The 24,283-nt window shown below is 48.2% G+C and overlaps 1 protein-coding gene across 1 annotated transcript in view; it reads right to left on the bottom strand.

Annotated features, from left to right (window-relative positions):
* Window positions 1-24,283, bottom strand: part of CMTM7 (CKLF like MARVEL transmembrane domain containing 7) — a 55,375-nt gene that overhangs the window by 794 nt on the left and 30,298 nt on the right. Inside the window, exons 2-4 of the mRNA XM_076005975.1 lie at window positions 6,937-7,110; window positions 4,413-4,511; window positions 1,211-1,292 (exon numbers count right to left, since the gene is read on the bottom strand). Of these exons, the coding sequence (XP_075862090.1) occupies window positions 1,211-1,292; window positions 4,413-4,511; window positions 6,937-7,110 (355 nt within the window). The remainder of the gene's footprint in view (window positions 1-1,210; window positions 1,293-4,412; window positions 4,512-6,936; window positions 7,111-24,283) is intronic.

The following is a 24,283-nucleotide window of genomic DNA, read 5'->3' as shown; positions in this document are numbered from 1 at the left end:
CCCTTAGCTGTTTCTTTTAGCGATTTCTCCATAATTTTTTTTTTTTTTGAGACATAGTCTTACTCTGTTGCTAGAGTGCCGTGGCGTCAGCCTAGCTCACAGCAACCTCAAACTCCTGGGCTCAAGCAATCCTGCTGCCTCAGTCTCCTGAGTAGCTGGGACTACAGGCATACGCCACCATGCCCGGCTAATTTTCTCTCTATCTATTAGTTGTTCCACTAATTTCTTTCTATTTTTAATAGAGACAGGGTCTCGCTCTTGCTCAGGCTGGTCTTGAACTCCTGACCTTGAGCAATCCTCCCGCCTCGGCCTCCCAGAGTGCTAGGATTACAGGCGTGAGCCACCATGCCCGGCCTCATGTGTTCTTTTAAAAGAAAGAAAAAAGATAAAGAAAGGAAACTCCGGCTCAAAGAAAGAAGTGGATTAATTAAAACAGTGGGTTCAAGCTTTTAGCAATTCTACTCCTAAGAATTTACTCTAAAGATAAAAAATGTTAAGGATGTGTATAGGGATTTATTGGTAAGGATGTTCGTTACAGCACCGTTTAGCCACAAAGAATTTTTTTCAACCCCCTCCCCCCCCAAAACCTTAATGCCCTCAAAAAGGAGACAAGTTAAATAAGGGGCAGCACAGTCGTGCAATGAGTCAATGCAACACCACGGAGCTGCCAGGAACAACAGCGAGGAATTCCTAATGACGCTGGGAAAATGTCTGACAGGTGGCTAGGCAGGAGGGAAAAAACAGGTTACAAAGTAGCACGTAAAGTCTGATCCTTTTAATAAAAGCAACAGGGATGTACTTTTTCAAACAGGCAATACTGGGAACATGGACACCAAGGTGCTATTTCTGGGTACTGTGGTGACAGATGGTTTTTATTTAATTTTTCCCCCTTGTCTGTATTTTCCAAAAGCTACACATTTTATTTTCACCATCAAGAAACTTATATGAAGAAAATGCTTTGCCTTCAGAAGCCGAAATGTCAGGGCGCCACTGGGCGTGTGGAGACGGGGACGAGAGCAGAGATGATGGGGTTACACCTGTTCTCCTGGTGGCCCCTATGCTCTGACACCACTTGGGAGGTCCCTTTGGGATACAGCCTTCTCGGCAGCAGGGTTACTCCCTATGGTCGAGGTCAAGAATAAGCCGTCCTCCTGCTGCCAAGAGAGCGGGACTTCCAGAGAAGCTCTGTGTACAGATACCCAGAACTCACCTGTGGACTGGGTCACACACGAGATCTTGTATGACAGCCATATGCTAGCCAGGCAGAGGAAGGTGGCCAAGAAACCGAAGATCTGCAGTGGAGAGAGAGAACAGGATGTTCACAGGCGTGGGCCAATCACTTGGCAATCCTGTCTGTTTCTCATCTTTGTGCTTGTCCCCTGGACCATCTGTGGCCGGAAGGGGGTTGGGGGAGTCACCTGACCCAACCTCTTTGTCCTTGCTCAGGTGCACACATGAAGCCCAGAGAGACCCAGTCACCCACCCCAGGTCCCCTAGGTTGGGCCCAGGTCAGGTCTGGCAGCCAGGCCTCTGGTCTCCGCCCCCTGCCCTTCTCACTCTAGGTAACTTCAGTGCCCCTGTTTGGGTTCATATTTATAACCGAGTTGGGGCCAAGCCACTGGACTTTGATTATCCTGGATGAATAAATAAGGTGAAATTATACATTTTAATTTGGGTTAAAAAAAATTTTTTTTTTATTTCACAATATTATGGGGGTACAAACGCTTGGTTTTTAAAAATCTGAAATGTTCAAATGGATTTTATTGGTGTGGTGGCATTGCTTGCATTTCATTTGTCATGGCTTTCTGTTCTGTTCTGGCTTTATAGCCATGTAAGAGCCTGAAGCTGAGGCCTTTCTATGTAGTTTGCACATAATATTAGACTGGCCTGTAATCCTAGCACTCTGGGAGGCCAAGGCGGGGAGATCGCTCAAGCTCAGGAGTTCGAAACTAGCCTGAGCAAGAGCGAGATCCCGTCTCTACTAAACACAGAAAGAAATTAATTGGCCAACTAAAAATATATAGAAAAAATTAGCCGGGCATGGTGGCGCATGTCTGTAGTCCCAGCTACTCGGGAGGCTGAGGCAGGAGGATCGCTTGAGCCCAGGAGTTTGAGGTTGCCGTGAGCGAGGCTGATGCCACGGCACTCTAGCCCAGGCAACAGAGTGAGACTCTGTCTCAAAAACAAAAACAAATAATAATATTAGACTGAACTAAGTCAGGGCAGTGGACTTTTCCTTTCTCAGGGTCCATCCAGTCTGACCTAGCCCAGCCCAAACCCTCACTTGCAGATGGGGAACAGGTGCCGGGAGACAAAGGGGCCTAGGGGTGAGGCTCCTTAGACGGTTCTGGGAGAAGGCAGGCACAAACCCTGGTGTCCTTGGAACTCTGACACCTGCAGCCATGTTCCTTCCTTGCGAACTCACTGGCAGCTGTAGCAGCTAAAACCTACTGACCACCTGCTATGTACCTGCCAGGGTGCTAAGCCCTTTGTGTGGATCCCATTAACACAACTCTACGAGGTGGATGCTAGTATTACCTGCCTTCATCCCCCCCCATTTTACAGCTAGAGAGAGGGAAGTACAGGAGGTCAACTGTTTTGCATAAGGTTACAAAGCCAGCAAGGGCCAGACACGGGACGTGAGCCTAGGGAGTCTGGCTCCCGAGTCCCGCTCTGCCATTCTGGCCACACAGGTGTTCTCAGACCACTCAAAGGCCCTGGGCGCACCGTGCCACCACTAGCACACAGCTGAAATCACCAGCTGACGTCCGACAGGAATGGCCGGGGAGCAGCCAGGTGAAGGGTAAGATTTTCAACAAGGTTTGGTTTTCTTTTCAAGCCCAGCTGCTGGTTTACATACACAGCTGCCACCACCGGCCTACACTCACTACTTCCTCGAGTGCCTCTTCCCTGGCTCCGTTTGTACCAATTGTTTGTAGTGCATAATTAGCCTATTAGTGCCTGTCCTGGCCTCTCATTGTCTGTTCTGCACAATTAGCACATTATATACCATCCCAGTCTCCAACTGTCTGCACTGCATAATTGAACAGTTTATTATATTGCTACAGAATACTAATTCTAGATGACAATGCCCTTGTTTGCTAATTGTTTCATGTGCCTTGTCATCATCTCCTAAGCTAAATTACCACTTTCTCATAAGCAAGGACCATTATTTTTAAAAATTTCTTCTGGCTTCCCCATGGCCCAGGTTCGGTCCTGGGCACCAAGACAGTGTATGATAAATGTTAGCTGCTGGGACTGCGGGGCTGACTCGGTTACGTGCAGCCTGGATTATCCAACCCGGCTGGGATCTCCCTGTGTGGGCCCTGGAAGGCAGAGGGCGTGGATTTCCTCCGTGCCTGCGCCACCAGCCCGCACTGCAGCTGGGCAGGTGGTGACTGCAAGTGGCGACCACCCCTCCTGGGAGACTGCGCAGGGGCAGGGTGGTGGGAGGGGGTGCTGAGGGAGGCACAGACGAGCCATCAGTGTTAGGGCCACCCTCTGCAGCGACATTCTGCCCCCACGCTGACCTTTGGAGGAGAGACTCCATCTCTCTGGAATTCTAGAAGCCAACCCACTCCCAGGCCAAAGCCTGGAGGATTTTGGTAACGTGTGTAAGTCAGGGAATCTTACACCCAGAGAGCTATTTCTTCTTTTATTCTTCTTCTTCTTCTTCTTTTTTTTTTTTTAAAGAGATGGGGGTCTCATTGTGTTGCCCAGGCTGGACTAGAACTCCTAGGCTCAAGCGATCCTCTTGCTTCATTCAGCCTCCTGAGTAGCTGAGACTACCAGTGCATGCCACCACGCCCGGCTTGAGAGAGTTTCAAGCCGGGCGTGGTGGCATGCACTGGCAGATTTTCTTGTAAAAATCTTGCCTTCTCATCAGGGAAGCAAATCAGTACTGTAAACGGTCAGCTAAATCAGATGACAGGAATCTATGAATGGCACAGGGGTGCTATTTCCTGCCCAGAATACTGTTAAGAATCAGGAACGGCAAAGCTAAGACTTGTGGCAGATATCACTAACTGATCACAGTGTCCTGCCACCTGGGCCCATAGAAGGCTCTAAAATCCTTCTCTGCACATTACTGTGGCAGCCACAAGCAAATGACCAGAGTGGGCATGTGAATTAAAACCCATTTGTCCCCGATGTAAGTAGTGGCTGTAGGAGAGAGAGGCTTGGGCTCCTGGGGCCACTTGCATTCGCCAATAGCCCTGACACGCCACCTTCTGAGACCTCCGCTGTTGGCCCGTGTTTCAGGCTCTCTTGAGGTAGCTGCCGGCTGGATCAAGGCAGCTATAGAATCTGTGAAAGAAAGGTCTCAGGAATCAACCCCTATTCTGCCCCCACCACAAAAAAATGAGCATCTAAAATATGAATTCAGTTCCTAAAGGCTCCAAGAACATCCTCACCGCTCCGGCTACCAGCCCGCTCTGGTTGTAGCTCTTGGAGGCTGCCACGATGGAGGCAATGAGCAGGAGCAGGGTACCGATTCCATAGTGCAGAAGTTCCTGGGGGCAGAGACAAAGCAGAGGGTGGGTAGGGAGGTCCACTCCTGGTTCTTGCAAAGCAGCTGAGCACCAGAAGAGATGAAAAGAAGGGGAGAGCAACAGCCAGCCAGGAGGAGCGGTGCAGCCTGCAGGGGGCTGGCAAGAGGCCAAGCAAGAGAGGAAGGATGCTCCATGCTAGGCAGGCGGGAAGGGAAGGGGCCGCAGGGGAAGGAAGCTCTCCCGTGGGCAGAGACAGCCGCTGAGGACCGCTCCACTCCTAAGATCAATCTGTAGACGGCACACTGCCCTCTGGCTAAAGCCACTAAAAAGCAAATGAGCTGGCCCAGTGCGGTGGCTCACATCTGTAATCTTAGCACTCCCGGAGGCCGAGGTGGGCAGATTGTTTGAGCTCAGGAGTTCGAAACCAGCCTGAGCAAGAGCGAGACCCCGTCTCTACTAAGAATAGGAAGAAAGTAATTGGCCAACTGAAAATATATAAAAATTAGCCGGGCATGGTAGTGCATGCCTGTAGTCCCAGCTACTCCAGAGGCTGAGGCAGGAGGATTGCTTGAGCCCAGGAGTTTGAAGTTGCTGTGAGCTAGGCTGACGCCATGGTACTCTAGCCAAGGCAACAGAAAAGTGAGACTCTGTCTCCAAAAAAAAAAAAGCAAATGAGCTTCTTGCAACTCTCAGGCTGGACAGTTTAAAGGAAGCTCCAACTATGAGAAACAAAGCCCCTTCAAGAGATGCGTGCCTTTCTCTTTAGCTTCAGAGTTCTGGGCTAACAGTGTGCTGGCTTTGTGTGGCAGCCCCAAGTATGGACTTTCGGGAGGCATTTGCTCCTAGGGGCCCTACGTACTCAGAGTCAGAGCCTAGAGTGAGGTGTGGCGTGTAGTGGCAGCTCCTTCCTCCCTCCTAAGTCCTCTTGGTTTTGTCCTCATTTTGTTGTTCCCTCTTCTCTGCAGATGAACGCTCTGCCAATAAGCCTACTACAAGCAGGACTGACTCCATCTTTACTTCTTGCCTTGGCCTATGGGCCATCCATTTCCACCCCATTCACTCCCTGTGATTAGAAAGCATCTTTGAGCCGGGCGCGGTGGCTCACGCCTGTAATCCTAGCACTCTGGGAGGCTGAGGCGGGCGGATTACTCGAGGTCAGGAGTTCGAAACCAGCCTGAGCAAGAGCGAGACCCCGTCTCTACTATAAATAGAAAGAAATTAATTGGCCAACTAATATATATATAAAATTAGCCGGGCATGGTGGCGCATGCCTGTAGTCCCAGCTACTCGGGAGGCTGAGGCAGCAGGATTACTTGAGCCCAGGAGTTTGAGGTTGCTGTGAGCTAGGCTGACGCCATGGCACTCACTCTAGCCTGGGCAACAAGCGAGACTCTGTCTCAAAAAAAAAAAAAAAAAAAAAAAAAGAAAGCATCTTTGCAGGCCATGTCCAAGGCTGGTAGTATGGGAATTCTTCCACCTCACCCTTCCTCCTCCCCATTCAACACCAGATCAGAAGAGAACTGGAGCTGAGAGCCTCTTAGAGTACTTGCTCTGAATCGAGAGTCCATCCATTTCAGTTGCCTTCAATGAGAATTTAGACATCATTCCTTGGCGAAGTTCTGCCCATCAGGGCAGTCTTACTCTGTGGCCCGAGCTAGAGTGCCGTGGCGTCAGCCTAGCTCACAGCAACCTCAAACTCCTGGGCTCAAGCCATCCTCTTGCCTCAGCCTCCTGAGTACCTGGGACTACATGCACACACCACCATACCTGGCTAATTTTTTCTGTTTTGAGTGGAGAAGGGGTCTCACTCTTGCTCAGGCTGGTCTCAAACTCCTTAGCTCAAGTGATCCTCCCACCTTGGCCTCCCAGAGTGCTAGGATTACAGGCGTGAGCCACCAAACCTGGCCTGAAAATGTTCTAAAAATGACTGTGGTGATAGTTGGTCAATTTTGAAAATATACTAAACTCCATTGAACTGCACACTTTAAATGGGTGAATGGTATGGTATTGTGAACTGCATATCAACAAAGCCTTAAAAAAAATAATACAGTGGGAAGAAAAAAATCTGGCAACCTCTGATTGTCTCCCTATCCCTGCTCATCCTTTTTAGCTAACAAATCCTATCATGCAACCCTCACAGCTATATATATATATACACCCACCCTCTCCATCAGCTCCTGCCTTCCATGTTCCTCCTCCCAACTCACACACCACAGCCCATTCTCTGTCACTTGAGACAATAAACACTGAGATGGGAGCCACAGTCTTCCTGTAGCTGGAAATCGAGTTTTAGAAAGCAGAGATGTCCACCAAACCATGGGAGATTCAGGGTGGAAGCAAAGGACGGTTAAAGAGGAGGAAGGGGCAGACGGGAAGGACTCTGCTGGGTGTCCAAGCAGCCAACACCCTGACTTGGGCATGCTGAGAACAGGGCCAGGCCGCTTACCGACAGGGGCCAGCTGATACAGGTGAGCATGCGGTAGATGCGGAAGAGGTGGACCAGGTAAAAGGCGAGGATCATTATCAAGTCGCAAATGGTGACCACTTCAAAGTAGCTGTAGGCGCTGTAGTCGGTCCACAGAGAGCTCCGCACACAGATGAAGGCGATCAGCAGAGTGACCTGAGAGATAAGTACGGAGACATCAGAGGAGTGCCTGCCCAAGACGGGAACCCAGGGCACGAACAAACGGAAAACAAAACGGATATCCCCCTGGCAGGCCCGAATTGAGGAAATGCTACAGGTTATTTCCGCACTAAGGTCGAGAGAGTACAATTTCATAGAGTATAAGCTTTTTTTTTTTTTTTTTTGAGACAGAGTCTCGCTTTGTTGCCCAGGCTAGAGTGAGTGCCATGGCGTCAGCCTAGCTCACAGCAACCTCAAACTCCTGGGCTCAAGCAATCCTGCTGCCTCAGCCTCCCAAGTAGCTGGGACTACAGGCATGTGCCACCATGCCCAGCTAATTTTTTCTATATATATTAGTTGGCCAATTAATGGGGTCTCACTCTTGCATAGGCTGGTTTCGAACTCCTGGCCTCGAGCAATCTGCCCGGCTCGGCCTCCCAGAGTGCTAGGATTACAGGTGTGAGCCACCATGCCCGGCCTCATTTCTTTCTATTTATAGTAGAGAGGGCGTCTCACTCTTGCTCAGGCTGGTTTCGAACTCCTGACTTCGAGCAATCCGCCCATCTTGGCCTCCCAGAGTGCTAGGATTACAGGCATGAGCCACTGCGCCCGGCCTAGTATAAGCTTTTTAAAACACATGCTAGTTGTGAATGCTGATGATGGCAGAGACTGACTTTGTCCCCTCTGAAGTTCATTGTATTGTACCAACAGGATGCCTCACAGGGAAACGACAAAGCAGAACCATTCCACTTATTTGCTGGACCACTATAGAGCAAAGAATTGAGCAGAGTGACGCTGGACCTAGGGTTTACATATTAGGTTGGACTGTATGAAGTTGCCAACATTCAACTGTTTTTGACATACAAAGATGACAATTTGTACGTTACAGCCTATCAGTTGGCAGGCAGTAAGTTACCATCTGCTGATGTCTGGCATAGATGATCTCACTAAGGCCTTGCAGAATGCTGCCAGGTAGACCACATCCTCATGCCCATGTGGGGAAACTGAGGCACACGGGTTCACAATTAGTCCAAGGCTACCCAGCTTGTGAGCAGCAGCGGTGGGATTTGAATCCATGTCTGTCTGACTCTAGTGACTCTGTTCCTCCATGTCAGGTGCAGTTCTGTCTCCCAAAAATGTGAGCTGTCATCCTAACAAGCTGAGAAGGGTGGATATGACATCAAACATGGGATGCCCTGTTTTAGAGGTGGTGCCTGCTCACCACCAGGGCAGGTGCTGAGGCTCACTCGGTGATACTGTTGCATGAATGAATGACTATGCAGAATTAATGACCTACTATTGAACTGGTAAGTCAGGTAAATATGATTAGCAACACATGAATATGATAGCTGAGTAGATTGGATGAGGGAAGAGAAGATTCTGAATTGTTGTGAAGGTCACTCAAAGAGAATGAAACCTTGTCCACCCCATGCAGGGAACAAATCAATAACACACAGGGTCAAATGCGTCTAAAATCTCAGGATCCACAAAGCCGAAAGATGATGTGTTAGGCAAAACCAAAAAAAAAAAAAAAGTATTTAATTAAAAAAATAAAATAAAATCTCAGAATCTATTTTAAATGCACAACTAATTTAGGAAAAAGATTATTTTATACAGCCTCTTTCCTACAGAATAATGATTCTTTTTTTTTTTTTTTTTTTGAGACAGAGTCTCACTCTGTTGCCCTGGGGTAGAGTGCCGTGGTGTCAGCCTAGCTCACAGCAACCTCAAACTCCTGGGCTCAAGTGATCCTCCTGCCTCAGCCTCCCAAGTAGCTGGGACTACAGGCATTTGCCACCATGCCCGGCAAATTTTTTCTATATGTTTTTAGTTGACCAATTAATTTCTTTCTATGTTTAGTAGAGACGGTGTCTCGCTCTTGCTCAGGCTGGTCTCGAACTCCTGACCTTGAGTGATCCGCCCACCTCGGCCTCCCAGAGTGATAGGATTACAGGTGTGAGCCATCACGCCTGGCCAGAATAGTGATTCTTTTTTTTTTTCTTTTATTTTTTTCCCGTTTACCATTATTAGACTGGTGAATATAGTGATTCTTAAATGTGTGGTGGTGGAGAGAGAGAGAAAGAAAGATTTGTGTCCTGTGGGACTATCTGGCAATATCTGGATACATTTTTTTTTTTTTTCTTGAGACAGAGTCTCACTTTGTTGCCAGGCTAGAGTGAGTGCCATGGCGTCAGCCTAGCTCACAGCAACCTCAAACTCCTGGGCTCACGTGATCCTCCTGCCTCAGCCTCCCGAGTAGCTGGGACTACAGGCATGCACCACCATGCCCGGCTAATTTTTTCTATGTATATTAGTTGGTCAATTAATTTCTTTTTTATTTATAGTAGAGACGAGGTCTTGCTCTTGCTCAGGCTGGTTTGGAACTCCTGACCTCAAGCAATCCGCCCGCCTCGGCCTCCCAGAGTGCTAGGATTACAGGCGTGAGCCACCGCGCCCGGCCCGGATACATTTTTGATTATTACAACTGGGGTGGTTCTACTGGCCTTTAGTGGGTAGAGGCCAGGGGTGCTGCTAAATGCCCCAAAATGCATAGGACAGCTCCCATAATAATTATCCAGCCCCAAATGTGCCCCCTAAACTGTTGTACTGCTGTTGAACAACCCTGCTGTAGAAAAATATCAGTCTACGATAAGAATTACATCACTGGGCCGGGCGCTGTGGCTCACGCCTGTAATCCTAGCTCTTGGGAGGCCGAGGCGGGTGGATTGCTCAAGGTCAGGAGTTCAAAACCAGCCTGAGCAACAGCGAGACCCCGTCTCTACTATAAATAGAAAGAAATTAATTGGCCAACTGATATATATAGAACAAATTAGCCGGGCATGGTGGCGCATGCCTGTAGTCCCAGCTACTCGGGAGGCTGAGGCAGAAGGATCACTCAAGCCCAGGAGTTTGAGGTTGCTGTGAGCTAGGCTGACGCCACGGCACTCACTCTAGCCTGGACAATAAAGCGAGACTCTGTCTCAAAAAAAAAAAAAAAAAAAGAATTACATCACTGAACAGATCTAACTCTAGTTAAGCTGGTCAATGCTGAAAATGCCCTTATTTTCGGAAGCACCGTGTTTCTAGCTCTCTCTCTCAAGGTCTCAGTAATAGGTACGACAGCTAAAAAGGAACTCTTGGCTTAAAGCTTGCAGTGGGCACAAAGAGTGTTCTGCTTAACAGATCAAAACACACGTGTGTGGCTCTGACATGGAGAGACCCTTAACATTTGCGATTTCCCTTTGCTAATGAGTAACATGAGCATTTGCATGTTTTCGGTTCCTCTGAAGCCGGCCAGCCATGGCAATATAATGATTCACACCTTGAGGTTGTTGCAAGCGCTCACATGCCTCTGCTTTACATGTGGGGCTGTGCATGGCCTCCAGGGCTTGGCTGCCTCGTCAGTGCCGTTTCCGGACCTCATCTATTTGAGGAAGTCTGTGGGTCTTCCCAGTGCTTTGCTGACCCCTTCATGCACTGGGCTATTTTTGTGCAATGCTTAAATGCAGCTAATTTGGAATTATGCGGTATGATTCCTAGGTAAAGAAGCAATTTTGCACTTAATTTAATGCAAAGATTAAAATAATTTTTACAACTCTTCATTGATGACAGAGTCAGCCCTGTCTCATGGTGACACAGGGATATGGAAGGGCAAAGGGGCCTGGGCAGGCCTTCCCCCTCTGAGCTTCCAGGGCTGAGCACTGTACAGTAGGAGGGCATTATTGCCCTGTCACAAACCTCTCTGGGAAACTTGAAATAACTTCCTGAATTCTGTTCACATGGCCTACAGCCCGCCTACCATGTACCCTTCTTTAGCCCAATTATTTTATTTTGTTTATTTTCTTTTTGAGACAGAGCCTTGCTTTGTTGCTCAGGCTAGAGTGAGTGCCGTGGCGTCAGCCTAGCTCACAGCAACCTCAAACTCCTGGGCTCAAGTTATCCCCCTGCCTCAGCCTCCCGAGTAGCTGGGACTACAGGCATGCGCCACCATGCCCGGCTAATTTGTTCTATATATATTAGTTGGCCAATTAATTTCTTTCTATTTATAGTAGAGACGGGGTCTCGCTCTTGCTCAGGCTGGTTTTGAACTCCTGACCTCAAGCAATCCGCCTGCCTCGGCCTCCCAGAGAGCTAGGATTACAGGCGTGAGCCACCTCGTCCAGCCAAAAGCCCAATTTTTGAAAACTCTAGTTTAGACAGCATAGGGTGTGTGCTTATGTATGCTCCTAAAAACTTCCTTTTTCCCCCTGAGGATTCTTTCATTCCAACTGTATACAGCCAGCATCTTAGCCTGCTCACTATAGTCCCAGCAGTTTGGGAGGCCAAGGTGGGAGGATTGCTTGAGCCCAGGAGGTCAAGGTTACAGGGAGCTATGATCACACCACGACATTCCAGCCTGGGTGACAGAGCAAAACCACAACTGTGTGTATATATATATATGTATATATATGTATATATATATATATATAAAATTAAAAATAGATATGATTGACACCAGACTTTTCGGGAATTCTAAGGCCAGTAGGTAACTTCTACAAATGTTGGAGACCCCTGAATCATTTAAATCAATTCTCAGGGGGCAAGAAGAAAGGTGAAACAGAAACAAAGAACAAGACAACGGTGGAGAAGAATCCCTAGAGATTTATCTGCTGGCCTCTCATGCCTCTCAGGATCTCTCCTTCCCAATTAGAAAAGCAAATGAACAAATGCCTGAGTTCAGAAAGGACAGAGAGGCTGGGCATAGTGGCTCATGTCTGTAATCCTAGCACTCTGGGAGGCTGAGGCGGGAGGACTGTTTGGGGCAGATAGTTTGAGCTCAGGAGTTCAAGACCAACCTGAGCAAGAGGCTGGTCTCTACTAAAAATAGAAAGAAATTAGCTGGATAACTAAAAATATATATAGAAAAAAATTAGCCGGGCATGGTGGCACATGCCTGTAGTCCCAGCTACTTGGAGGCTGAGGCAGGAGGATCGCCTGAGCCCAGGAGTTTGAGGTTGCTGTGAGTTAGGCTGACACCACGGCACTGTCGTCCAGGCAACAGAGTAAGACTCTGTCACAAAAAAAAAAAGAAAAAAAAAGAAGAAAGGACAGAGGGAGTAAGTAGTTCTACCTTCAGCACAGGGGAGGCTGGAGGCTGTCTGGAACACAGGGGTGCTTTTGCTCAGAGTAACTTCAGCGTGATGCTGTCCAATGGGCTAATTTGTCTCTTAAGGTGCCTTCTAGCTCCTCTAATAAAAGTTTATATTGAACTGTTATGAAAGTTGAAAATAAAGCATGTAATGTAAATGTCCAGGGGTTTAAAAGCAGCATTGCAAGAGACCTCCACTCAAAGCAAGGGTCCCACCAGCCAGGCATGACACTGTGTAGAGTCCTAGGAATTAGACTTCCAGACTAGAAACATCCCTCCTCTCCGAACCCGTGTCCTTTCTTTTTCTTTTTTTTTTTATTTTTATTTTTTTTTTTTCTTCAGAAAAGTGACAAGATCAGGACCGTGTCCTTTCTGACTGTATTCTATCTAGAGTGCCGTGGCGTCAGCCTAGCTCACAGCAACCTCAAATTCCTGGACTCGAGCAATCCTCCTGCCTCAGCCTCCTGGGACTACAGGTATGCGCCACCACGCCTGGCAAATTATTTTCTATTTTTAGTTGGTTGGCTAATTTCTTTCTATTTATAGTAGAGACGGGGTCTTGCTCTTGCTCAGGCTGGTCTCGAACTCCCGAGCTCAAGCAATCCTCCAGCCTCGGCCTCCCAGAGGGCTAGGATTACAGGCGTGAGCCACCGCGCCCGGCCTCTATCAGAATTCTTACTAGAAAGAAGAGATGATTTTTGTGAAAGTAGCAGGGGGTTTCAGTCTCATAAGAGATGAAGCAAGCTGGCATTACCTGAGAAAAATGACTGTCCCCTGAGGACTCTGGAACTAGACCAGTGTGGTCCTAACTGGAGCAGACACCCACAGCCAGGTGCCAACAGCTTGTCCAGGTTTTAAGCCAGGCTGGGCGTCCCTCCAGGAAGAAATGGAATTTTGACCTCTAAGTAAGTTCCAGAAAGATTTCTAGAAAAGACTCAAGAGGCACTTTTCAGGAGATGCCTGCTTCTGAGCTGGGCAGAGCAAGCGTCCTGTGGTCTTGGAGATCCCGACTCCTGCTGCCCGCAGCCCATGCTGGGGCACATGCCCTCAGGGGGCCTGAGCCCTCACGCCCTGCCAAATCAGTCCACTGGGCGTGCCTGTCTGAAGATGCCACCAGACACCTTTTGTTTCGGGAGCCCCGGGCTGGATGCTGGTAGGTCACCCGGCCTCGCCTTACCCATCCTGACCTTGGAGTGACAGAGGCAGGCAGGGGGAGAGGACATAACTGATGAAAGCCAACCTCAAAAGGTCCCAGACCCAACTCTAAGAGGCTTTTCTGGGAAAAGCCTGAGAGATGAAATGCAGGTTTGTTCAAAAAGTCCGAGATGTGGATGATGACTTGGTGACTGAAATGACTCCAGATCACTTTACTTGGCAGTGGGCAGGCAGGAGGGAGAATCTGGTATGTCCTCAACGGTGGCTGAGTTTTGTCCTGGGTGTAAGGGATTTTACCCCTGCCTCCTTGTTGAAGTCTCCTCCACATGAGTGGCATCTAACAACGCTTGCAGGATCTCATTCACACCCACAGGGCTGAGAGAACCCTCCGGCTCACTTCCTCTGGGCCCTGTCTCACTCACCAACATCAGACTCTCGCTCCGGGGCCCTGCCCACCCTCCCCTAAGCCCGGCACATAGTTCTGTTCTGCACCCATAAACGAAAACACCACAGAAACACAAAAGAGGGAGAATAATCTAGAAAATGTGTCAGGGACCCCCCAGCTCCAGGTCTTGAGCAGACAGAAAACGCACTGGCTTCTGAATCTAACTGTGCAGTGCAGCCCCCCGGCAGCTCACAGAAACACCAGACTCCACACGTTGGTCCGCGCTGGGAATACTCTTCTAGAAGGACACATAAAAAGCTAGAAACAGTGGGTTACCTCTGCGGAGGGAGAGTGATATTTAGCAGTTTTAAAAAATTCACTTATTTTGTTTTCTTACATTATAAAGGATCACATATTAAATTTCAAAAAAGCAATTTTTAAATGACACACCTTAGAGATCCTAAATGTCATACAAATATAGATCTACCTTTTTCTTTTCATTGTCTGCACAGTGTTGCCCCGGCTGTGGCTTTATTTAACCCAGAGTTTTTTTTTTTTTTTTTTGAGACAGAGTCTCACTTTGTTGCCCAGGCTAGAGTGAGTGTCGTGGCATCAGCCTAGCTCACAGCAACCTCCTGGGCTCAAGGGATCCTCCTGCCTCAGCCTCCCGAGTAGCTGGGACTACAGGCATGTGCCCCCATGCCCGGCTAATTTTTTGTATATATATTTTTAGTTGGTCAATTAATTTCTTTCTATTTTTAGTAGAGACAGGGTCTCGCTCAGGCTGGTTTCGAACTCCTGACCTTGAGCAATCTGCCTGCCTCGGCCTCCCATAGTGCTAGGATTACAGGCGTGAGCCACCACGCCCGGCCTAACCCAGAGTTTCTCCACCTCGGCACTCCTGACATTTAGGGCTGGGCAGTTCTTTGTTGTGGGCACCTTGTCCTGAAGGTTGTCTTCCGTCCTGGCCTTTACCGACTCCGTGCCAGTCTCTATCCCCTCCCCAGCCGCGACAACCAAAAATGTCTACAGGTTTTGCCAAAGGTCCTCAGGGGGGCAAAACTGCCTCTGGCTGAGAACGGATACTTCAACAGCCATTTACTGATGGGCATTTAGCACATGCCCAGTTTTTCACCAATACAAACGGTCCTGCAGAGAACTGCATGCACTTGTGTATGCGTGAGTATTTGTGATGGATTCCTAGAAGCAAAATTACTAGATGAAAGCATGTGCGCATTTCAGATTTTGTTGTTTGTTGCTAAAATGCTATCTGAAAGACAGGAGTCTCCCTACACAGGGAATCTTGCCAACACAGATTAACAGCATTAAGAAGAATGGAAATGATATCATGTTGTTTTAATTTTCATTGTTCATTTCTCCAACTACTAGTGGGGTTGAATATCTTTTAATATGTTTATTGGTTACTGACTGTTTATCTTCTTGGCCTGTTTTTCTATTTTTTTTTTATTATGGATTTAAAGAACTCTTTATAGTCTGAGTATTAACTTATGGTCTGTTATGGCTACTGCAAATATATTCTCTACATCTCTCGTTGCCTTTATTTTTAGTCTTTTGTTTTACAAAAGTTTAAGTTTTTTGTCCAGTAAAATCTATGTATCATTTTTTTATAGCTTCTAAGTTTTATGTCTTGTTCTCTACCCCAATATTATTTTAAAAATAGCCTCCTACATTTAAAAGAAATATTTGCTTCTTTCTAAAATATATGTAACTTTTAGCTCTTTAAGCATCTGGGATTTATTTTTTTATTAAGTTTTTAAAAATTTAAATTCACTTTCTTTTTTTATATTTTATTGACCTTATTGACAACATATAACTAGTCTGTATTTTATTTTTGCAGATGGTATGACCCAGGGCACACAGTAGAGTTCTCACTTTATCCAATTAGTCAATCGATTATACTAACATTATTTATTGGACGGGCCATCCTTTCTCTACCAGTTTGAAATGCCACTTTAACACAAACTTCCACCAGCTCCCTTCTAATCTATTGTCCACATAGCAATTACCATCAACTTTAAAACACCTTTAAGTCTTTTTTTTTTTTTTTTGAGACAGAGTCTCACTCTGTTGTCTGGGCCAGAGTGCCGTGGTGTCAGCCTAGCTCACAGCAACCTCGAACTCCTGGGCTCAAGCGATCCTCCTGCCTCAGCCTCCCGAGTAGCTGGGACTACATGGCATGTACCACCATGCCCGGCTAATTTTTTCTATATATATTTTTAGTTGTCCAGCTAATTTCTTTCTAATTTTTTCAGTAGAGACAGGGTCTCACTCTTGCTCAGACTGGTCTCGAACTCCTGAGCTCAAACGATCGATCCGCCCGCCTGGGCCTCCCAGAGTGCTAGGGTTACAGCGGGGAGAGCCACCGCGCCCGGCCAACTCTCTTATGCCTTAAAAACCCATTTTCCTCCATAACTGGCCTCCAGTCCTCTGAGGTGAGAACTGTGCTCTGATGCTGAACATCACTGAGGGACCTAGCACAGTGCCTGGCACACGGAAAGGGACGAGTGACTTGTGGAGGCTGCCTTCCCTCGGGACATCTTTACACTTGACAGGATGCCCTCATCACCTGCCCTTGGAGGTCTGTCCTTCAGGCCCTCCAGGCAGAGTATCCGGGTGTGTGTGTGATGTAAGGACTCGGGTTCCAAATTCTCAGCTCATGGCGGGGCCAGAACGTTCTCTGCTTGTTGCTCGGGCGAGGCCACGTTCTTGTCTCTAACCAACTGTCCCACAACACACGCGGCCCAGGTGCTTAGTCTGCACAGCAGTCAGGCCACCGAGTCACCCCCTGCACGTCAGCAAGGGTCATCAGGATCACATTTAGGAAAGACTGGGTTAGACAGCGCAACTTGTCAAACACGTGACCGCGTCAAAGGGTGAGACGCACCGATGACATGCAGCAAACTGGGTGGTTTGGTGCTTATGTTGAACTGAGCTAAAAATCATAAATTCTTGTTTGCAACAAGCAATGGTTCCTCTCTAGCTTGTTTCTCATTCAGTGACTGACATGACTTCCTGGTCTCCTTAGTGGCTGGTGGAATTTCAGGACTATAAAAAGAGCACCCTCTGCCTCTTCTCCTCCCCTCTCTATGGGAGGACAGACTCCTTTGGGTACATAGGGGAGTGACAGGACAGGGCTGTGGCGGTCACCTCCACAGGGAGACCATTTGGAGGAGGGAGGCAGCAGAGAGGAACAAGGGTGGCTGAGACAACGTGGAGACGCCACAGGGACTGTGAGGGCTGAACCCCAAGGAGAAGGACACCTGCTGTGGCTGTCAGCCTGGCTCCCAGGATGACAAGAGGAGCAGGGCAGTCACTAACACTGACCGAGTGCTCGCTGCACACCCAGCTCTGTGTGCCTTGCATGTACGTGCCCATGTGATCCTCACAAGCCTGCGACTGATGCAGGCGCTATCATTCTCCTCACTGTGCAAAAGGAAGCTGAGGCACAGCGACATTAAGGGATTTGTGCCTATCACACAGCTAGTGCTCCCGGAGCCAGGGCTGGGACCCAGGCAGCCTGGCTCTGGCAGGCCCCTCTTTTTTTTTTTGAGACAGAGTCTCACTCTGTTGCCTGGACTAGAGTGCCGTGGTGTCAGCCTCGCTCACAGCAACCTCAATCTCCTGGGCTGAAGTGATCCGCCTGCCTCAGCCTCCCAAGTAGCTGGGACTACAGGCATGTGCCACCATGCCCGGCTAATATTTTCTATATATATTAGTTGGCCAATTAATTTCTTTCTATTTATAGTAGAGACGGGGTCTTGCTCTTGCTCAGGCTGGTTTCGAACTCCTGACTTCGAGCTATCCGTCCACCTCGGCCTCCCAGAGTGCTAGGATTACAGGCGTGAGCCACCGCGCCTGGCCCAGCAGGCCCCTCTTCAGCGTGGCAGCCTCTTGTTGCTATGGCAACCGTAGCCATCACCACAAAGGCTGTCGCCCAATGGTACCCCGGCCTCACCTCTGGCTACCAACACAAGTCAGCAGAAGTGAACGGGGCAGAGAGGAGCAGGCGGGGAAGATGTCTGGGGGTCAGTGCCATGGAAGCTAAGGCCGGGTAGGAGGTGCGGAAGCCCAGGAAGCCCCGAGGCAGGGGAGGAGGCAAGAGGAGCGGCAGTAGGCCGGGCGCAGTGGCTCACACCTGTAGTCCTAGCACTCTGGGAGGCCGAGGTGGGTGGATTGCTCAAGGTCAGGAGTTCGAAACCAGCCTGAGCAAGAGCGAGACCCTGTCTCTACTATAAATAGAGATAAATTAATTGGCCAACTTATATAGAAAAAATTAGCTGGGCATGGTGGCACATGCCTGTAGTCCCAGCTACTTGGGAGGCTGAGGCAGTAGGATTGCTTGAGCCCACCTGCTGTGAGCTAGGCTGACGCCATGGCACTCATTCAAGCCTGGGCAACAAAGTGAGACTGTCTCAAAAAAAAAAAAAAAGAGGAGCGGCAGTAACAACCATCCCCTGAACACCTGCTAGGCACCAGGCATGTGATGCTGGCTCATCCCACCCTCACAACTCTGGCCAGGTGGCACTGTGACCAAACTAACAGTTCTAAGCAAAGTGGGGACCAGGGTAGGTCACTTGCCCAAGGAAGGTCACCTAGATGGCAAGTGGCGGAACTAAGAAGCAATGCTGGGTCTGTGTGACCCCCAAGACCCTGTGAAGAGGGAGTGTTTTCCAGAGGGATGCCTCAGGAAGCTAGTGTGGGCTGTCATGCCTCAGAGGCTTGGGCTCGCTCCTAGTCCACCCCAGTATGGGTGTCCCCTCCAATGCCAGCAACCAAGAAGAATATCACAGGGTCGTGAAAGAAGAGGGTGGCAGGAGGGGGCTACAAGGAACCAGACTCGAGTCTATTAAGCCCCCTTTCTCTCCCTTTCTCTTTAAAACAAATCACTCTCTTGCTTCAGGTCAGGAGTTTAAGACCAGCCTGAGCAAGAGCAAGACCTCATCTCTACTAAAAATAGAAAAACTAGCCGGGCATGGTGGCGTGCACCTGCAGGCCCAGCTACTTGGAAGGCCGAGGCAGGAGGATCCCTTGAGCCCAGGAGTTTGAGGTTGCAGTGGGCTATGATGATGCTACTGCACTCTAGCCTGGGTGACAGAGCAAGACTCTGTCTCAAACAAAACAAAACAACCCCCAAAATTACCCACAATGCTGCTTCTCAATGAAAACCACAACTCCTGGTATTCTGGGGCATTTCTTTTCACCTATGTATGTGTTAAGCACATATGTACTATTTTTTCTTTCCAAAAATTGGATCATACCGTACATATAGTTTTATACTCTTTTAAAAAAGTATTTTGTCATTTGTACACACCACTCAATCATCCTGTGTCAGAGCCCTTATCACTGCCCAGCAAGCTGTATATTTTACCTGTTTGTTTATTGACTGTTACATCTGAATGTAAGCCCTGTGGTAATGGGTCTTTAATGTGTTTTGTTCACTATTCTCTTCCGAATGCCAGTAACTCTGAATAGTATATGGGTCCTCCATAGATGTTTGTTGAATACATGAATGAATGTGAATTTATTTATTTATTTATATATATATATATATATATATATATATATATATATATATATATACACAGAGTCTCCCTTTGTTGCCCAGGCTAGAGTGAGTGCCGTGGCATCAGCCCAGCTCACAGCAACCTCAAACTCCTGGGCTCAAGCGATCCTCCTGCCTCAGCCTCCCGAGTAGCTGGGACTACAGGCATGTGCCATGCCCGGCTCCTTTTTTTCTATGTATATTAGTTGACCAATTAATTTCTTTCTATTTATAGTAGAGACGGGGTCTCGCTCTTGCTCAGGCTGGTTTCAAACTCCTGACCTCGAGCAATCCGCCTGCCTGGGCCTTCCAGAGTGCTAGGATTACAGGCGTGAGCCACCGCGCCTGGCCTATAATAATTTTTTTTTAAAAAAATATAATGTCAGGCCGGGCACGGTGGCTCACGCCTGTAATCCTAGCTCTCTGGGAGGCCGAGGCGGGCGGATTGCTCAAGGTCAGGAGTTCCAAACCAGCCTGAGCAAGAGCGAGACCCCGTCTCTACTATAAATAGAAAGAAATTAATTGGCCAACTGATATATATATATATAAAAAAATTAGCCAGGCATGGTGGCGAATGCCTGTAGTCCCAGCTACTCAGGAGGCTGAGACAGAAGGATCACTCGAGCCCAGGAGTTTGAGGTTGCTGTGAGCTAGGCTGACGCCACGGCACTCACTCTAGCCTGGACAACAAAGCGAGACTCTGTCTCAAAAAAAAAAAACAAAAAAAAAACATATAATGTCCAATAAGCTCAGAGAAAGGGGGGGGGACAAACAGATTTGCAGTCATCACTCTTCCCATAAAGGCATGAGAAGTTAGGAAATTTTTTTTTTTTTTTAATTTTTAAAACTATAAAGTAATGATTCCAGTTAGTAAGCAATTTGAGCAGTGTGATGTGATGGGGCTTCCTCACCCAAGAGTAGACAACGGTTTTTGGTTCCTTTTGATAAACTGAATGAAAGTGCAATAGTTCACGTTCTGACCACAGCCAGAGGAAGGGATGAGGTTCTACGCTCACAAACGTCGCCAGTGCAAACACCAGCACAGAGTCGTGGTGGGAGCGCGTCTGAGGCAGTCAAGCAATCCTTGACTGGTGTCTGAATGGGGCCAGGTGGGCCACAGGTGGGTCACTGTTGTCTGCGGCTTTCCACGGTTCCCAGGCGCAAGGTGGGCTGAATACAACTCATCTGACTCTCTGCAAAGAATAGAAGGAACATTCTGGAGCAATGAAGACGGAGATGGACTAGAAAAGCACCCAACCTGCATAAAATCAGATGGATGAGACCCCTACCTGCAGCCAGGGTCTTACCAGGGTTGGGAGCTAGTGTTTCCCAGAGGTTCCCCGGTGAGCTGAATAACAAAATAGAACAGTATGACCGCCAAGGAGTCTTCTCCAGGCCTGGCAGGAGGGGGCAGGACCCATAGCCCTTGCTGGGACAAAAGCTTTTTATTAGGTGCTGAACTGATGCTAATAATGATAATTATTTTCATGAAAGGCTAATATTCACTAGACATTCACCATGCACTGAGCACAGAGTTGTCAAATTATTACAACAACCCTAGGGGGTAAGTGCTCTGACCCCCTTCATTCTACAGGTGGGGAAACTGAGGCACAGAGAGGTGCCCACCCCGGGCCACAGAGCTGCATGCACAGAGAAGGATGCAGTCTTTCCCACGTGGCTCCACAGTCTGCTTCTTAACCACTGACACAGCTTCCTGCCTCTGGTATGTTTTTTCCAGCTGCGAGACTTCGGGCAGATCAGCAAAGCCCTGACTATAAAGTTTTTCCCGAGGACTCAATGGTCTGTTGGGGGGAAGAGGCTTAAACAGGCTCCCTGCAGCCACATATTCTTAGTCCCTTGTCCTCAGTAACAGAGTATAAAAAGAACACCCAAGACCACATTAACGCAGTGTGGCTGACTGCATTTTCCAAAAATGGCCACAGCGACATTTCTAGTCTCACATGCTCTTGCAGAACTCTGCCACTTTCCATCAAGAAGCAGAATCTTCCTTACACTCTGGGAGGCCGAGGCGGGCGGATCGCTCGAGGTCAGGAGTTCGAAACCAGCCTGAGCAAGAGTGAGATCCCGTCTCTACTATAAACAGAAAGAAATTAATTGGCCAACTAATATATATAAAAAAAAATTAGCTGGGCATGATGGTGCATGCCTGTGGTCCCAGCTACTCGGGAGGCTGAGGCAGGAGGATGGCTTAAGCCCAGGAGTTTGAGGTTGCTGTGAGCTAGGCTGACGCCACGGCACTCACTCTAGCCTGGGCAACAAAGTGAGACTCTGTCTCAAAAAAAAAAAAAAAAAAAAAAAAAGCAGATTCTGTTTCCTTTCCCCTAGAAGCTGGGCAGGCCTTGGTGGCCGCCTAGAATGTAGTAGAAGTTACATGTCATGAGCCGCAAGGTGAGGTCACAGACTGAGATACCAATTCTTTCTGGTCCTATCCCTCGGGCTGCTTGCCCTGGGAACCCTGCCACCATGTTCAAAGGAGGCTCAGACCACTGGAGAGGTGGCCTGTGGTGTTCTGGCCAGCAGCCCCGGCCGAGGCCCCCGCCAGCGCCAGCAGCAGCACGTGAGAAAGTGAGTCTTCAGACGGCCTGTCCCCGCTTTGGAGTCTTGCCAGCTGAGGTCGCAGGCATTGTGGAGCAGAGACAAGCCATCTCCACCGTGCCCTGCCCAGAGTCCTGACCTGAAGAATCTGTGAGAATAATCAGAGGTTGTTTCACATCACTAAATTTTGGGGTAATCTGTTCTGTGCTTTTAGTAACTAGGCACTTAAACAGAAACAGGCCTTATTCAGCCTATATTGAAAGTGACCCACGAATTGTTCTGGATTTCACGTTTTGATCCTTTGCACAGGGAAGCTGAGACCCGTCCAGAGGGCAGTGATAGGCACAGGTGAGAGAGACAACAACACCTGTGACCTGCACCTGGGAGTCTGGCTTAACTGTCCCCCCAGCAGAGATACTCCTGGGGCAGGCTCAGCTGAGAGGCAGCTGTCACCTCTGAGAACCTTGTCACTGAGTATGATATAATACAATGAAACCACCGTGTTGGTCATACCTTGAGAATAGTTGAGTAATTCCCCACCTGCTTCCCGCATCGCTGAGTGGATGCACATTCTGAATCACCTACAGACTAGGGGTGCTGGTGGGGCTGGCCCTGGAGGCGCCACGCTCTGCTTTAGGTAAATGAAAAATGCCAGTGACAGCCAGAGGCAGCTTTTGAGAAAGCTCTTGGTTTTAGCTTCCCAGCAAGCAAAGAGGGATCAGCAAGAAGATACAGAAGTCCTGCCTCCACCATCCTCTTGGCTCCTACCTGGAGGAGCTCAGCTGTAAGAAGCATTTGTTTATGCTTCCTGTAAGATTCCACTTGAAAAGAAGCTTCTATACCAAATATATCTACTAATCTTGAATATTAGAATTAGAAAAAAAAGAATATTGATTCTTTGTGTTTTTTTTTTTGAGATAGAGGCTCACTCTGTTGCTCGGGCTAGAGTGCCGTGGCGTCAGCCTAGCTCACAGCAACCTCAAACTCCTGGGCTCAAGTGATCCTGCTGCCTCAGCCTCCCGAGGAGCTGGGACTACAGGCATGTTCCACCATACCCAGCTAATTTTATATATATATTTTTTTAAGTTGGCCAATTAATTTCTGTTTTTAGTAGAGATGGGGTCTCGCTCTTGCTCAGGCTGGTTTCGAATTCCTGACCTTGAGCAATCCACCCACCTTGGCCTCCCAGAGTGCTGAGATTATAGGCATGAGCCACCAAGCCTGGCCTGATTTTTTGAAGAATTCAATGTGGCAACTCTTCACAGTGCCATGGTAGAGGTAGGTCCTTTTGAGTTTGGTGTGTTCATACCACCTACCGTGGACTTTGTGACAATGCAGTTCTTCCACCACTTTTCCCAACTCAAGCTAGAGAGCCTGCTGGCCCCAGAAGGATGGGAGACATGTGGACACTGCTGGGTCACTCCAGTTACCCCGGCTGAACCCAGCCCAGGTAGGATGACAGCAGGCCACCCCCAGCCATGGAAGCAAGGCTGATTCATGATTAGCAGAGCCAACCTCCAGCTGACCTCAGGCATGTGAGCAATAAGCACTTACTGTTGTATGCCACCAAGGTTTTGTGACTACAGAAGGTCAGACTTACAACGGCTAGACTTACGATTTTTCAACTTTATGATGGTGCAAAAGTGATGCACATTCAGTAGAACATCAATAAATTACATTCATCACTTTATTACAAAACAGGCTTTGTGGTAGGCTAATATAAGTGTTCTGAGCATGTTTAACACATTGACTGCTACACTAGAAAAAAAATTTTTTTCCTTTGGGCCATGATGTTTTATTATGAAAAGAGAATAAAAACTTTGAAAACAAAACGATCCTTTCTAATTTAATAAAAAAATTGTTATTTTCTATTCCTTCTGTGCATGAGTTACATGCAACGTTTTTAGAATTAAAATTGTTGGCCGGCGTGGTGGCTCATGCCCGTAATCCTAACACTCTGGGAGGCCGAGGCAGGAGGATTGCTTGAGCTCAGGAGTTTGAAACCACCCTGAGCAAGAGTGAGACCCTTGTCTCTACCAAAAAGGGAAAAAAACCCTAGCTGGGCGCTGTGGCGCAAGCCTGTAGTCCCAGCTACCTGGGAGGCTGAGGCAGGAGGATCGCTTGAGGCCAGAAGTTCAAGGCAGCAGTGAGCTATAACTACACCTGTGAATAGCTACCATTCTCCAAACCCGTGTGACAAAGTGAGACCCCATCTCTCAAAATAAAATAAAATAAATTAATTAATAAAAAGGAAAGAAGAATAAATTCATTCATTCGATGATTATTTATATTGAATACCAACCACATGCCCGGCCCTGTGCTTGGCAGCAGGGGTAAGAGACTGCCCTGGTTCCCATTTTGCCAAAGAAAATCTTAAGGAAAC

This window comes from Microcebus murinus, chromosome 1 (assembly GCF_040939455.1).
Source record: "Microcebus murinus isolate Inina chromosome 1, M.murinus_Inina_mat1.0, whole genome shotgun sequence".
NCBI classification, from domain to species: domain Eukaryota; kingdom Metazoa; phylum Chordata; class Mammalia; order Primates; family Cheirogaleidae; genus Microcebus; species Microcebus murinus.
The sequence above is the reverse complement of the archived record's forward strand: the minus strand, read 5'-3'. Positions and strand labels throughout refer to the sequence as shown.